This window comes from Lissotriton vulgaris, unplaced genomic scaffold (assembly GCF_964263255.1).
Source record: "Lissotriton vulgaris unplaced genomic scaffold, aLisVul1.2 SCAFFOLD_744, whole genome shotgun sequence".
Taxonomy (NCBI): Eukaryota; Metazoa; Chordata; class Amphibia; order Caudata; family Salamandridae; genus Lissotriton; species Lissotriton vulgaris.
In genome coordinates, this window is record NW_028241174.1 from 846,403 (window position 1) to 859,576 (window position 13,174).

Genomic DNA, 13,174 nt, shown 5'->3' on the forward strand with positions numbered 1-13,174 from the left:
CAATGAAATATTGAAAGGTATAAAGAGATGTGTTTTCTCAAGCTCGGAAATCTCTTTCAGGATAACCTTCTCAAAGGTGACAATCTCACGAGGGATCATGTTGGTGGTTGGAGAGAAAGTGGATGGTGGTCTAAATGGTGTCACAACAATTTTAGGCTCTGATGGGTTAAGTTCGAAGTAGGAGCGTAATCTTAATTTACGAAAGAAAGCCATCAACTTGGACTGGAGGTCCAGAAAATTGGGATAGGTCGCCGGGACAAAAGATAAACCTTTCCGAAGAAGAGAGGATTCGTGAGTGGAGAGGGTGTGCCCTGAAATGTTAAAAATGGGAATAAGGTCAGGTGAAGAGTCAGGGATTACCATTGCTAAAATTTGTGTCTTGCCTGGCGTTCCCCGGGGGGGGTTGTGCCATCTCTGTTGTTGTTTTACCCTTCCTTTCTTTTGGGGTTCGGAGTTGCCTCTGGCTAAAAAATGGGATTGATTACGTGACTGGCCACTAGCTCCTTCCTCCGGATCTGAGCTGTCAGAAGATTCTGCTGAGGAGTCAGTAAAACCAACCACTGTATTTCTTCTATTAAAATGACCCCAAGGTCTAGGGGTTTGTTGGTGAGGATTGAAATTATGGTTTACGTAAAAAGCTTTCTGCAGATAGGGGTAGGTGCGTTTGAGTGAAAAGAATTTAATGTCTTTCTTTACTTTATTTGATTTCTTATTCTGCTCAATGCGGTGGAATTCCGCCACTGTTTTGTCAATTTTTTCTAACAGGGACTTTGTGTCAGTGATTGTTTTATCATCTGTTATTTACTTCTCCAAATCTTTGATGGTATCATCCAGCTTTTTAAGTTCTTCAACAGCAGTTTCAATTCCAAGCACTAGCCAGTGCCGGGAACAAGTTGTACCGATGCTGCTGAACCCAGTGATATATTTAGGGTTGTCAGTGAACACACCAGGGATATTTCTTACTTGTAACCCTAGAGGAATGGTGTTGGATTTCAAATATTGAGTTAACATGAGCATCATCAGCTCTAGCCGAGCATGTTTTTTCTTGTGTTTTTCTAGATCCTCCGAGAGACTGGCATTGCCAGTAGTGGTCACTTCGTCTGGAGCATCAAACAAAGATGGGCCTGCACAAATTTTGTTGATATACTCAATGGAGTATAAAGGTGCTGAGTCAGACATTACACAAGGACAGTTTGTGAGGGAAACAAAGGTGTACACAGCTGCTTGTACCACGGGACAAGAGGCCACTTAGGAGAAGTGGAAGGAGGGAGAAGACCTTGCGATCAACTGATTGCGCAAAGTTAATTTTACAACAACAAGGGGCCCCAAATTAGTCAGCAGGGACCTCGGGGAACATACTTTGTACATGCAACATTGGTCCCATGCAAGGAAGTTGAAAAAATAAATAAAATATAGACAGAGTCAATCTATATAAAGAGTGACATGTCCAGCCGGACAGTGGTCTTTCAAAGTTTACTCAATTTACACGTAGTTATATCACACAGAGTACCTTCCACAAGTCAGCCAGTGTGGAACACAAGCCTGTGCACAGCACTCACAGACCGGGTACAGAAGGTGAATATAGAGAGCAAAGAAGGGCTTTATAAGGCACAACACATTTTTCTGTTATGAATGCAATTGTACAGAATATTTAAACGAAGCACCATTGAAACACATAGTAATCACGTTTTCGTTTTTTGGTACTAAAAGATCGACGGCGTTTCGGACACCTAGTAAATCACGGGGACCATCATCAAGACATTTTCAGTGAAAGCCTTAACAATAATATAGCCTCTAAATGCCTAGAAGGGGGAGAAGGAAAATATAAACATTTAATTACATAACCTGGGATTCCCAGAACAAGTGATTTGTAGTTACCATTGTGTGGCGCAAAGAAGAAACCTGGTGGCATTCAAGGACAATTGTGAAGGCACGGTGGTTCGGACGGGCGTGTTGGTGAGGACTGCAGTAGTCCAACTGATTCCATGCGTGGACGGTACTATGCGTAAAGTCATGCTGCTATCAGACCACGGGGGTGGTGAATAGTGATCGGCTCCGCTATAGGAGCGTGTGGATTTCAGGAAGAGGTGTAAAAATAAAGTGATTAGGCCGATAAAGCCGAACCTTCTTTGGCCACCATACTTGCTTCCATCAAAGAGTTCCATGAGGAGGTCCGGGCTGACAACCGCGCTGCCAAAAATGCCTCTAAGAAGCTGCAGGGCGGACTAAGGCATTTGAATAAAACCTGCACTGAGATCAATGACCGGGTCACTATGGTGGAAGCTTGAGCGGAACACCTGGAGGCTGATTCCTTGACTACTAAACAACAAGGGGAAGCCAACACTGCCTGCCTGGTTGATCTGATGTCTAAGATGGAGGATCAGGAGAATCGCTAGCACAGGAATAACCTACGCCTGCTTCGTATTCCGGAAGGCAAAGAGGGAGACGACCCAAGACGTTTCATCGTTAAACTACTAAAAGATTCTTTCCCAGACAACCAGGGGTGGGACTGGGATCGGGAAGTGCAAAGGGTGCACCGCTTTCCCTTCAACCAGAAAAGGCAGTACAACAGTGATCACACGACTGGAGCGCACCCAAGCATATTCCTTGTTTACTTCGGCAACTTTCTCCTCAGACAGCTGATATATAATCAGGCTTGCTTTAATTCTAAGAAAGGGGCCAACGGGATTACTTTTTTTGCCCAGCCAGACTTCTGTCACCAGACGGTAGAACGGAGATGGCGTCTGAAACAACTGATCACTCCTTTCCAACAGCTGGGCGCTGAAGTCTATTTAATGATCCCTGCCAGGCTCAAAGTGATCACAAACGGGACTACTAAGGTCTTTTTATCCGAAATTAAAGCGGGGTAGTATCTGGAGGAGTTGAAATCCAAGAAAAACAATAGATGAAAAATCCACTCTCCTCCCTGTCATAATTAATTCCACTTAATTCCACTTCATCACAGGGCAGGATTCTCTCTCAGACACTGCTCCTGCCACAATGAACTCAGACTCCTGGACCCTCTTGCTCTTTTCTTTTCTTTTTTTTACTTTATCCTTTTCCTCTTTTTCTTTTTTTTTCTTTTTCCCTTTGTCTTTACCGCTGGGGTTTAGCATTGCCGCTTTTCTTAGCACTAAAATCCCTCCGAAGACACTGGGTAAATATAGATATCCCTATAAAGGATTGTGTTTGATACCACTCTTTTCTTTTTCTTACTTAATGGGCTGCTAGCCACCCAAAAACATAACCTGTTTTTCTTCCTTGGTCCGGCGTGGCAGGCAGCCGGGACTCATGCTGACTTTCATCATTCAGGCTTTGCCTGATTGCTCGAAGAAGGGGGGGTTTGGGCAGGACACTAGAATGAATTGGCGCTGCAGCACTGTTGTTTCCTTTTGGCACATGCACACATACACTCTTATTTACACCTTCTATGCCTTAGGACAGGATCGCAAGACTATTTCTCTTTCTTTTTTTCTTTTTTTTCCCCCTTAAATGGCTAAGTTAGACTTATTAAGAATTGTCTCTGCCAACATTTGCGGGCTCAACGATTCCTCCAAAAGGCAAAATGTGGCCTTAGGGCTACGATCTCCGGGGGGGAATATCAATTGCCTACAAGAAACCCACATTGAGGGCTCTCAGAAGCATTTATTGGATTCTATGGGGCTCAAAATTCTGGGGGCCACAACACAGGGAACTAAAACAAAAGGGGTTGGTATTCCGGCGGACAAAAGACTATCTCTCAATACTCCCCGAGTTAAATCCGATCCTCTGGGCAGATGGGTTATAGTTGAATGTCATCTCCCTAACCCCCCCCCCCCCTTTACCCTCTGCTCTATGTATGGGAGTCACACCGACCACCAGATGAATTAGCACACTGGCCCACTCCTATTATCCTGTGTGGCGATCTCAATATACATCTGCCATGTAACTGGGAGACTGATAATCACTGGAGATACAAGGGTAGGAAACCCCAGGTTTTCCAGGCTTTAGCTAATCTTGTTCAGGCTCACGGATTAAGAGATACATGGGCTAGAATAAACCCTGCTCAGCCTGGTTATACCTTATTTTCCACCCCGCATCACTCTCTAGCTAGACTGGACTATTTCTTTCTTTCAGCCTCACTTGTTAACAACTGTACCATTGAGATGCTCCCCGTTTTATGGCTGACCACAATCCGCTTATCCTCAATATCCAGGGTCTAGGGAAATGTAGAGAGATGCCCCTGTGGAGTTTTGAAAAAGCCCTTCTCAGAGATAGTAATTATCAAACGCACATGCAAGGATGGATCCAGGAATTCCTGGAATTCCTGGAAATAAACACTGGCTCTGCTCCCTTAATGACTGTCTGGGATACGCTAAGCTTGCAAAAATAAAAAGGAGAAACTACTTATTAGTAACCTACAGGGAAACTAAACTTGTCCAACTTATTTAAACAGGACAAGATATCGAGAATGTTCAGAAGGAAGTAGTTTTGGCCAAGGCTGAGATCGGGGCAGTCTTCACTGAAAAAGTCGCAGCCAAGTGGGCTAGCTCCCGTGAGAAAAACTATGAGTGCAGTGACAGCATTTGACACCATCTGCCCTTCAGGACTAGGCAACAGACCTCCAGTAGTGAGATAAATACGATCAGACTACCCTCCGGGAGTGAGACCAATGACTCTAATCTCACAAGGAAGGGATTCCAGGAATTCTACGCTAAGTTGTATACCGAGGAAAATGGCTGCACAGATAATATATTTGAAAATGAGACCTCTTGCTATCTTAGCTGGATTGATCTTAGACGACTTAGCCAAGATAATAGGGAGCTATTAGACCTAACCCCTACCTGGGAGGAGATTTTGGTATCCTTATCCAGCCTTTTTATAAGATCTTTACCCCCCAAATTAAAACAATCTTTACAGAAGTAGTAATCTCTATTTTCAACGGGGCCTTACCTCCTGCTTCTTGGTCTAAGGCCAGGATAGCTATATTCCCTAAGAAGGATACATCTCCATTAGAGATGAGTTCTTACAGGCCTATCAACCCTTATCAAATGTGACTCAATCAATCAATCAATCATCGGATTTATATAGCGCACTACTTACCCAGAGGGTCTCAAGGCGCTGGGGGGAGGGGGGATCCGCTACTGCTCGAACAACCAGGTCTTGAGTTGCTTCCTGAAGGCGAGGTGGTCCTGGGTCAGTCGGAGGTGGGTGGGGAGGGAGTTCCATGTCTTGGCGGCGAGGTAGGAGAAGGACCGTCCCCCTGTGGTGGCTCTGCGGATGCGGGGGACGGCGGCGAGGGCATGGCCGGTCGAACGAAGCTGGCGTTTGGGAGCGTAGAAGTTGAGGCGGCTGTTGAGGTATTCTGGGCCTTGGCTGTGTAGGGCTTTGTGTGCGTGGATGAGGAGACGGAAGGTGATTCTCTTATTGACCGGGAGCCAATGCAGATCTCTCAGGTGTCCGGAGATGTGGCTGCGACTCAAAGTTTGTTTCTAAAATATTAGCAACAAGAATTTCCTCCGTGGCCGAGTCCCTAGTCTCAGAATGGCAGCATGGGTTTATCCTAAAAAAAGGTACAACCGAACACGTCAGGAGGCCATCACCCTATTTGACGCCGCACAAGCAGCTGGAGGCCCGATGTCACTAACACTGCTTGAAGCCGAAAAAGCATTTGACCGGGTCTCCTGGTGATTCCTGTGGGCCGTCATGGGCAAGATGGGTATTGGGCCAAAACTCACGCAGGCGGTGTAAGCTCTCTACGTTAAACCTATGGCCTGTGTTTCCATCAATGGGCAACCTACTGACCAATTTGATATCTCTCGGGGAACCAGGCAGGGTTACCCCTGCTCCCATCTGCTGTTCACCCTATATCTAGACTCGTTCATTAAACAAATTGAAAAAAAACAGGTCATTTCTTCAGTTAGCTTCCAGGGGAGTAACACTAAAATAATGGCTTATGCCGACGACCTTGCTATCACTTCGCCCAACCCCTGCAATACCATACTGGCTCTAGAAACTGAGGCTTTTAAATTTGGGAAACTTTCAGGATATGCTCTGAATAAAAACAAAACTCAAATTATAATAAACAGCCAAATTGCATGGATCGATTACAGAGTGGTTCCCAAGGCAAAATATCTGGAGATTTCTATTTCTTCTAATTCAGGTGAAATTGTAACAGACAACTTAACCCGTCTCGCCGCTCACACTAGTAAGGTCCTAAAATAGATTGACAACCTGCATCTCACTCTTGTCGGAAGATGTAATGTTATAAAAATGACATACTTCCCTAAACTTCTTTACTTTTTCCGTACCATACCCTTGGAATTTAGCAAATCCAATCTGCTGAAATTCCAACAAATCTTTACACAGTTTATATGGGCATACTCCCAACCTAGGCTGGCACTAAGACAACTATCTCTCCCAAAAGAACGAGGAGGCTGGTCCTTTCCTAACATTACTCTATACTACTAGGCCTCGGTTCTACAGTATAGCTCCGACCTGTTACGGGTAACACCTTCCCCCTCCATACCCGGACTTGCCTCGCCATTTCATCTTCTGCTGGGCGAACAATACTGGGGCTGCCTACTCTGTGAGATCTTGTTCGGATATTACAAACTTGTGAGATTTAAGACTCTTATAAGCTCTTAGTCTTTCACAACATTCGTAGAATCTTTGGGCTGGGCAGATTCAATCACTATTCCCCCACTCTTGACAACAACAACCTTCCTGCTATTTTTGGAAGGTCTTACCTCGCAGACTGGCATAAAGCTGGCATTACAAAACTAGGAGACCTTATAACCAATGAGGGAGTTATATCTTCCTCTGACTTGCTATCTAAGTTCAGCCTGAAGAACCACGAATAATTGAAGTAACGATAGGTACTTTCTAGTGCACTGTAATCTATACTGTGGTCCTTTGAGATAGCTACTGTACTGTGCACACCTTCCAGGTGTGATCTTTGTAGTACAGTTCAGTGCACACCTGTAAGATGGGTGCTGTATATTGTACAGTACAGTGTGCTTCTTCCAGATGGGAACTTTCTAGTGCAGTGTACATTACAAAAGTATGCTCTGTCCAGATAGGTATTGTCTAGTGCAGTACTGAACAATGCTCTTTCGAAGTAGGTGCTCTTTCCAGGTAGGTACAATGTGTAATGCAGTATATTGTACAGTGAATTGCCTCTAGATAGATGCTGTTTAGTTCAGTTTACAGTACACTGCAATGTGCTCCTTCCAGATTGGTGCTGCTAAATTAGTGTAGTACAGTACAGTACAGTGCTCTCCTCCCATGTAGGTGCTGTTTAGGGCAGTATATTGTACAGTACAGTGTGCTCCTTCAATGTAGTTGCTGTATACTGCACTCTATTGTTCAGTGTAGTGCAGTGGACGCTTATAGGATAGGTACTGTATAGTGCAGTACAATACAGTGTGTAGATCCAAGTAACTGCAGTTTAGTGCAGTGTATTTTATTTTACAGTTTGGTGCTTCCAGGTAGGTGCAGCACAGTTCAGAATATTCTATAGTACCTTGCTCTCCTTCCCCGTAGTTGCTATCTAGTGCAGTGTGTTCTTTTTGATTGGTCCTCTGTGCTGCAGCTTAAATCTCTAATTCTATATCTCTTCTCTGCAGTGAAGGTGACTCTGGATCCAGACACAGCGCATCCTCGGCTCCGCCTGTCTGAGGCGGGGAGACGTGTGAGATGCACATTCACAAGACAGCCCCTGCCACAGACCCCCAAGAGATTCACCTCCTATGAACCCTGTGTACTGGGGAGCGAGGGGTTCACATCAGGCAGACATTACTGGGAGGTGCAGTTGCTGCAGGAGGGGGAAGGATGGGCTGTGGGGGTCGCAGCAGAGTCTGTGGAAAGGAAGGGATGGATCAGATGGTCACCTCGGAAGGGAGTCTGGGCTATGAGGAGTCTGAAGAATGGTCAGTACTGTGCTCTCACCTCCTCTGATACCCCTCTGACCCCTCGTGAGAGGCTCCTAAAGCTGGGGGTGTTTCTGGACTTCGTGGGGGGGGGGTGGTGTCCCTGTACAATGCGGACTCCATGGAGCTTATCTACACTTTCCCCTGGGTCCCCTTCACTCACAGGCTCTTCCCGATCTTCTGTCTCAACTGGGGAGCAGCAGAGATGAGGCTGGTGTAGGAGCTGCAGCCCCCCCCCCCTCCCCTGAACATTGCATTCATGCTCCCCTCCCCCACCCGAGAGGTCCCCAGGGGAGGGGCACCCCTTGCTGGAGTCCTGTGAGGGAGAGCTGTGACCAATGTGGGGGAAGGGTGACCCTGCTTGTGGTTCATATTGAAGGGGCTGTGACTCCTGGGTTAGGAAGGGGCAGTGACCTTCCTTCTCCCAGCTCTTATTAACCCCTTCTGCTCCTGATTTGTCATTTATTTAACATTCAGCACTGACTAAAGGAGCATACCTGACTCCAAATACAGGCACTGCGACCACAGGCACTGCTGGTTACTGACACAGGCGGCTCCATTTCAGATAACACTGAACCCAAATACAGGCACTACGGACTCCAGCCACAGGCACTACCAGTTCCAGTCATAGGCACTTCTCAGTCTAGTCAGAGGCACTCCACGGTCAAGTCACAGGCACTCAGTCTAGTCACAGGCACTCATGTCTCATTACCAATAATGATCGCTCCAGACACAGGCACTCCTGACTCCAGACACAGGCACTGCTGGTTTAGTTACAGATATCTCTAACTTCAAATTTAGGCCCTACTAACTAAACATGGTCACTACTGTCACTACATACACCGAAAACAGGCATTGCACACTCAAATACAGATAACCCTAACTTCAGGCACAAGTATAACAGACTCCTGTCACAGGCACTCACAACTCCAACCATATGCACTGCTGGGTCCATACACTTCTGAATCCAAGCACAGATACACCTGACACCAGGCACAGGCACTGCTAGCTTTAAGCACAGACACTGCAGATTCAAAACTCAATTTCTGCGGATTCAACATGGGCACTGCTGATTCAATGCACAGGCACTGCTGACTCCATTACAGCTAACATGGCCTTCAAGAATAGGCAATGCTGGCTCCAAACACGTGGACTATCGATGTAAACACCATCACTGCTTACTCCACAAACAGGCACTGCTACACATAACGCCTGCTCCAATCATAGGCGCTCATGCTAGACATCGGCACTGCTGACTGCTGTCACAGGCACTACCTATTCAGTAACTAGGCACTACTGACTCCAAGCACATGCTCTACTGATGTAAACACTGTCACAGCTTACTTCACAAACAGACACTGTTCACTTACAGGTAACCAAAACTCCAAGCAAATGGCCCTGCTGACTCCAATCACAGTCACTCCGCATGCACTGCTGACTACAGTACTGTGTTTTGCACAGGCTCAACATTGCTTGTCCTCTGTCTTTAGTTGGCTCGCTCAGGCGCAGCTAAAATGCAACGAAGATGAGTCTGAGGTCCTCTTATACGGCACTTTCCCTGCTAACTTCAGAGAGAGGCTATGGCCCCAAGGCCTCCCCTTGCCGAGTGCAATGGGCATTGCTGAAAAACATCTGGGGGTCTGGTTCAATGAAAACCTGTCCTTTTCAACCCAGGTCAAGAAGCTGGTTGGGACCTGCTTCGGCACTTTGAAAGCTTTGAGGACATTTCTTCCTCTCCTTCCAAATCCTGCTAAAGAGACGGTGGTTCGCTCCTTGATTCTGTCCCGCTTGGACTATGCTAACGCTCTCTATGCGGGCCTTACCAGCTACCTCTTGAATAAACTACAGGTTGTCCAAAATTTGGCGGTCGGATGGCTGCTTGGGTTGTCTAGCAAGTGTAGCGTGCGAGCTCATTTACGTTCCTTACAATGGCTCGCAGTGGAATCTGGAATAAAATGTAAAACTTTGGTTATTGCCCATAGGGCACTCTATGGTTCAGGTCCGACCTATCTGCAGAAGAGGTTTGTTTTTTTATAACCTAATGAGACAGTTGCGGTCCTCTTCTCAACTTCTGGTGAAGACTCCTGGGTTTAAACGTCAAAGGCTCGGTGGGAGCTCCTTTGTGCAGAAAGCTACTTTGGCTTGGAATGCTTTGCCCTTCGAGCTGCGCAGCGTCCAAGATTCTGCAATAAAAAAAAAAGTTTAAAACCTTTCTCTTTTAGCACTTCCGTTTTTTGTCTTCCTCCTGCAAGTATGCAGGGGACACTATTTGAGTATCCGCGTGCAATATAAATTCATTTAACATAACATAACATATGCTCAGATAGAGCCAATTGCAAGAATCCAGTTTTGACTGGATTAGTGTTGTTACCACCATCTTTCTAGTGTCCAGAGGGATGTAGGGTAGGATCTTCTATAATTTCTTTATGAGAAACTGGGAAGCAGAGATGATGGCATTAGTCTGGTATGAGAGTGCTAGTTTGTTATCAATCTATACTTCCAAATTATTTGTCATTTGCTCTGGTTTTGGTTGTTCACCAATCTCGGCCGGCCACCAGAGTTTGTCCCTACTGGGTTGCAGGTTACCGAAGATTATGACCTCGGTCTTCTAAGAGTTTAGTTTAAGACAATGTGTTCCCATCCATCTATTTATTTCTCTCATACAGTTCTGAAACTGTAGAGCAGGAGAGGCATGACGTCTGTATGCTGCTACTACCATCTGGGTATTGTCAGCATAAGACGTCAAGCTAAACCCACATTCTCGGATCAAAAGGGCAAGTTCTGAGACATTGACATTAAAAAGAGAAGGGCTCAGAGAAGATCCCTGAGGAACTCCACACAGGAGGACATATGGCTCAGATTGATACCTATCTAAGGTCACTGTTAGTCTCCGATCATTCAGAAAAGAGGAGAGCAGGGCTAGTGTGTGGGAACACCCACAGTAACACGCATGAAACCCTGCTTTCATGCACATATTTACATGGCCATGAAAAGTCACTTAAAGTGGCTTTTTGTGACCTTTTTATAATGCTGTGGCACGTGCTGCCGGACTGTCAATAAAAAGTGATTTTCCAGTGGCGCAAAAGTTCCAAAAGGGCTCATAAACTCCTATCACAACCACTACTGACTACAACTATATGGAGTCAGTATATGCACTGCTAACCATGCATTTCTGAACCAAAGCACAGATACACCCGACTCCAGGCACAGGTACTGCTTTCTCCAAGCACAGGCACTGCTGATTCAAAAAACAATTACTACTGATTCAAAGTGGGCACTGCTGATTCCAGCCACTGGCACTGCTTATTTAAAATACTGCTTATTAGAACATTGGAATGTGGAGCATTCCATTGAATACAATACTGATAACGGGGACTCTAAGCAGAGTCACTATTGACTTCAAGCACAGGCACTGCTGATTCAAAACACAGGCACTGCTAATTGTACACACAGTAACCTGTGATCTCATTCAAAACACAGATATTCCTTTTTCCTTTCTCTGATAACACTTACTTCTGACTCTAAGCACAGACACGGATGACCTCTGAGTCACAGTTATTGGTGGTGCGAAACACAGGCACTTGTGATGTCAACCACAGGCACTGAAGATTCCATGCACAGACACCTCTGATGCAAAACACTGGCCCAGCTGACTTCAAACACAATCACTTATGTCTCAGTTACAGATAACACTCTCTCCAGGCACTGTCACTCATCAATTACAGATAATCCTAACTCCACACACAGGCCCTCCTGACTCCAGTACTTCTAATTCTGACTCTGAGCACAGGCACTTCTGTCTCATTTATTGATCGCGCAGTGCTTGGAGTCAGCAGTGTCTGTGCTCGGAGTCAGGGTATCTGTAATGAACAAATAAATGTCACTGCGGACTCCAGATACAGGTACTCTGACCCTAGTACTGCTAATGCCGACGCCAAGCACAGGTACTCCAGACGACAAGCACAGGCACTTCTGATTCAAAAAGAGAGACTGTGGGTGCCAGGCACAGGTAATACTGACTCCAGTCACAGGCACTTCCAAATTAAAACAAAGGCATGCTGGTTCAAAGGTTCAAAACACAGGCTCCACTGACACAAGGCTTTTGATTTAAAACATAAATACTTCTGATTCCAAGAACAGGCACTGCTATTACTCGCACAAACACTCCTCACTCCTACAAATGCAGGTCTGATTCATAAAACTGACACTGCAAGCTGCAAAGACAGGCACTGCTGATTGAAGGCACAGCTGTTTTGATTCAAACTATATGAATTGCTTATTCAAAACATATGCACTTCAAATTCAATTGCTGATAGACATTGATAGACAGTGCTGATTAATAGCACAGGAGAGGATTTTTTTCTGGACAAACTAACGCTACCTAAACAAGGGTTGTGGCAATGAAATAACAGAAGGTTATGGACCCCCAACAATTGATTTTCGGGGAATAAAGTGCCTCACAGATATGGAGGTGGAATAAAAGTTGAATTTGGATCAAAACTTAAACATTTTGGAGAACTTAGCTCATTTGTGTTCTGAGTCTTGAGGAGTACCCGAAAAGAGACATTGATGAATTTGAAACACGTCAACAGTTTTTTTCACAAACAAACAGATGTTGTACATATGCAGCACCACTGTGCTCATTATTAATTACTTTGATTTGTAACTGCCTTCTATTAGCTCAGTAGGGCCACTGTTTGGTTGCGTGTTCTTGTAGAAAAAAATTTATTATTGTACTACAATGTTAGTCATGAGGGTAGTTTATACTTTCTAAATAAGGTTTTACTACAACAGAATCTGAGCTTTAAAATCGTTTTTGAATATTTGTTTGCAAAAAGTTATTTGTTTTCTGTATTGTCTATGCGATTTGTCCATTGTTGTAAATATTGTGGTATCAATGTCCCTGTGTATTGAAATATCTGCATATACATTTTGACAAAATATCTGTTCTGAATTGATAAATATATTTTTAGGAAAAAAAGCTACTATGAATAAATATTGATATGATCATGACAATTGAGGTGTGTGATCATGGTGTATGAATGAACTCAATAATTGAGATCAGTACTGGCATTTGAGGTGTTGTTAGACTCTGAAGAACAGGCACTCCTGTTACGATGGACAGGAGGTTTTGATTCAAATACATCGACTGTGGCCTCAGAGCTAAATCATTCCTAACTCAATTGCAGATAATGACGATTCTCCAATTATTATAAAGAGAGAATCTTGATTTCATTAAAGACATACATAGGCTAACATTATAA

General features: G+C 44.8%; 1 protein-coding gene across 1 annotated transcript in view; it reads left to right on the forward strand.

Annotated features, from left to right (window-relative positions):
- LOC147672095 (E3 ubiquitin-protein ligase TRIM58-like) overlaps window positions 1-12,926 on the forward strand; it is a 190,197-nt gene extending 177,271 nt beyond the window's left edge. Inside the window, exon 6 of the mRNA XM_086948038.1 lies at window positions 7,608-12,926. Coding sequence (XP_086804164.1) covers window positions 7,608-8,119 — 512 coding nt within the window. The 3' untranslated portion in view covers window positions 8,120-12,926. The remainder of the gene's footprint in view (window positions 1-7,607) is intronic.
- Window positions 12,927-13,174: the final 248 nt, after the last annotated feature.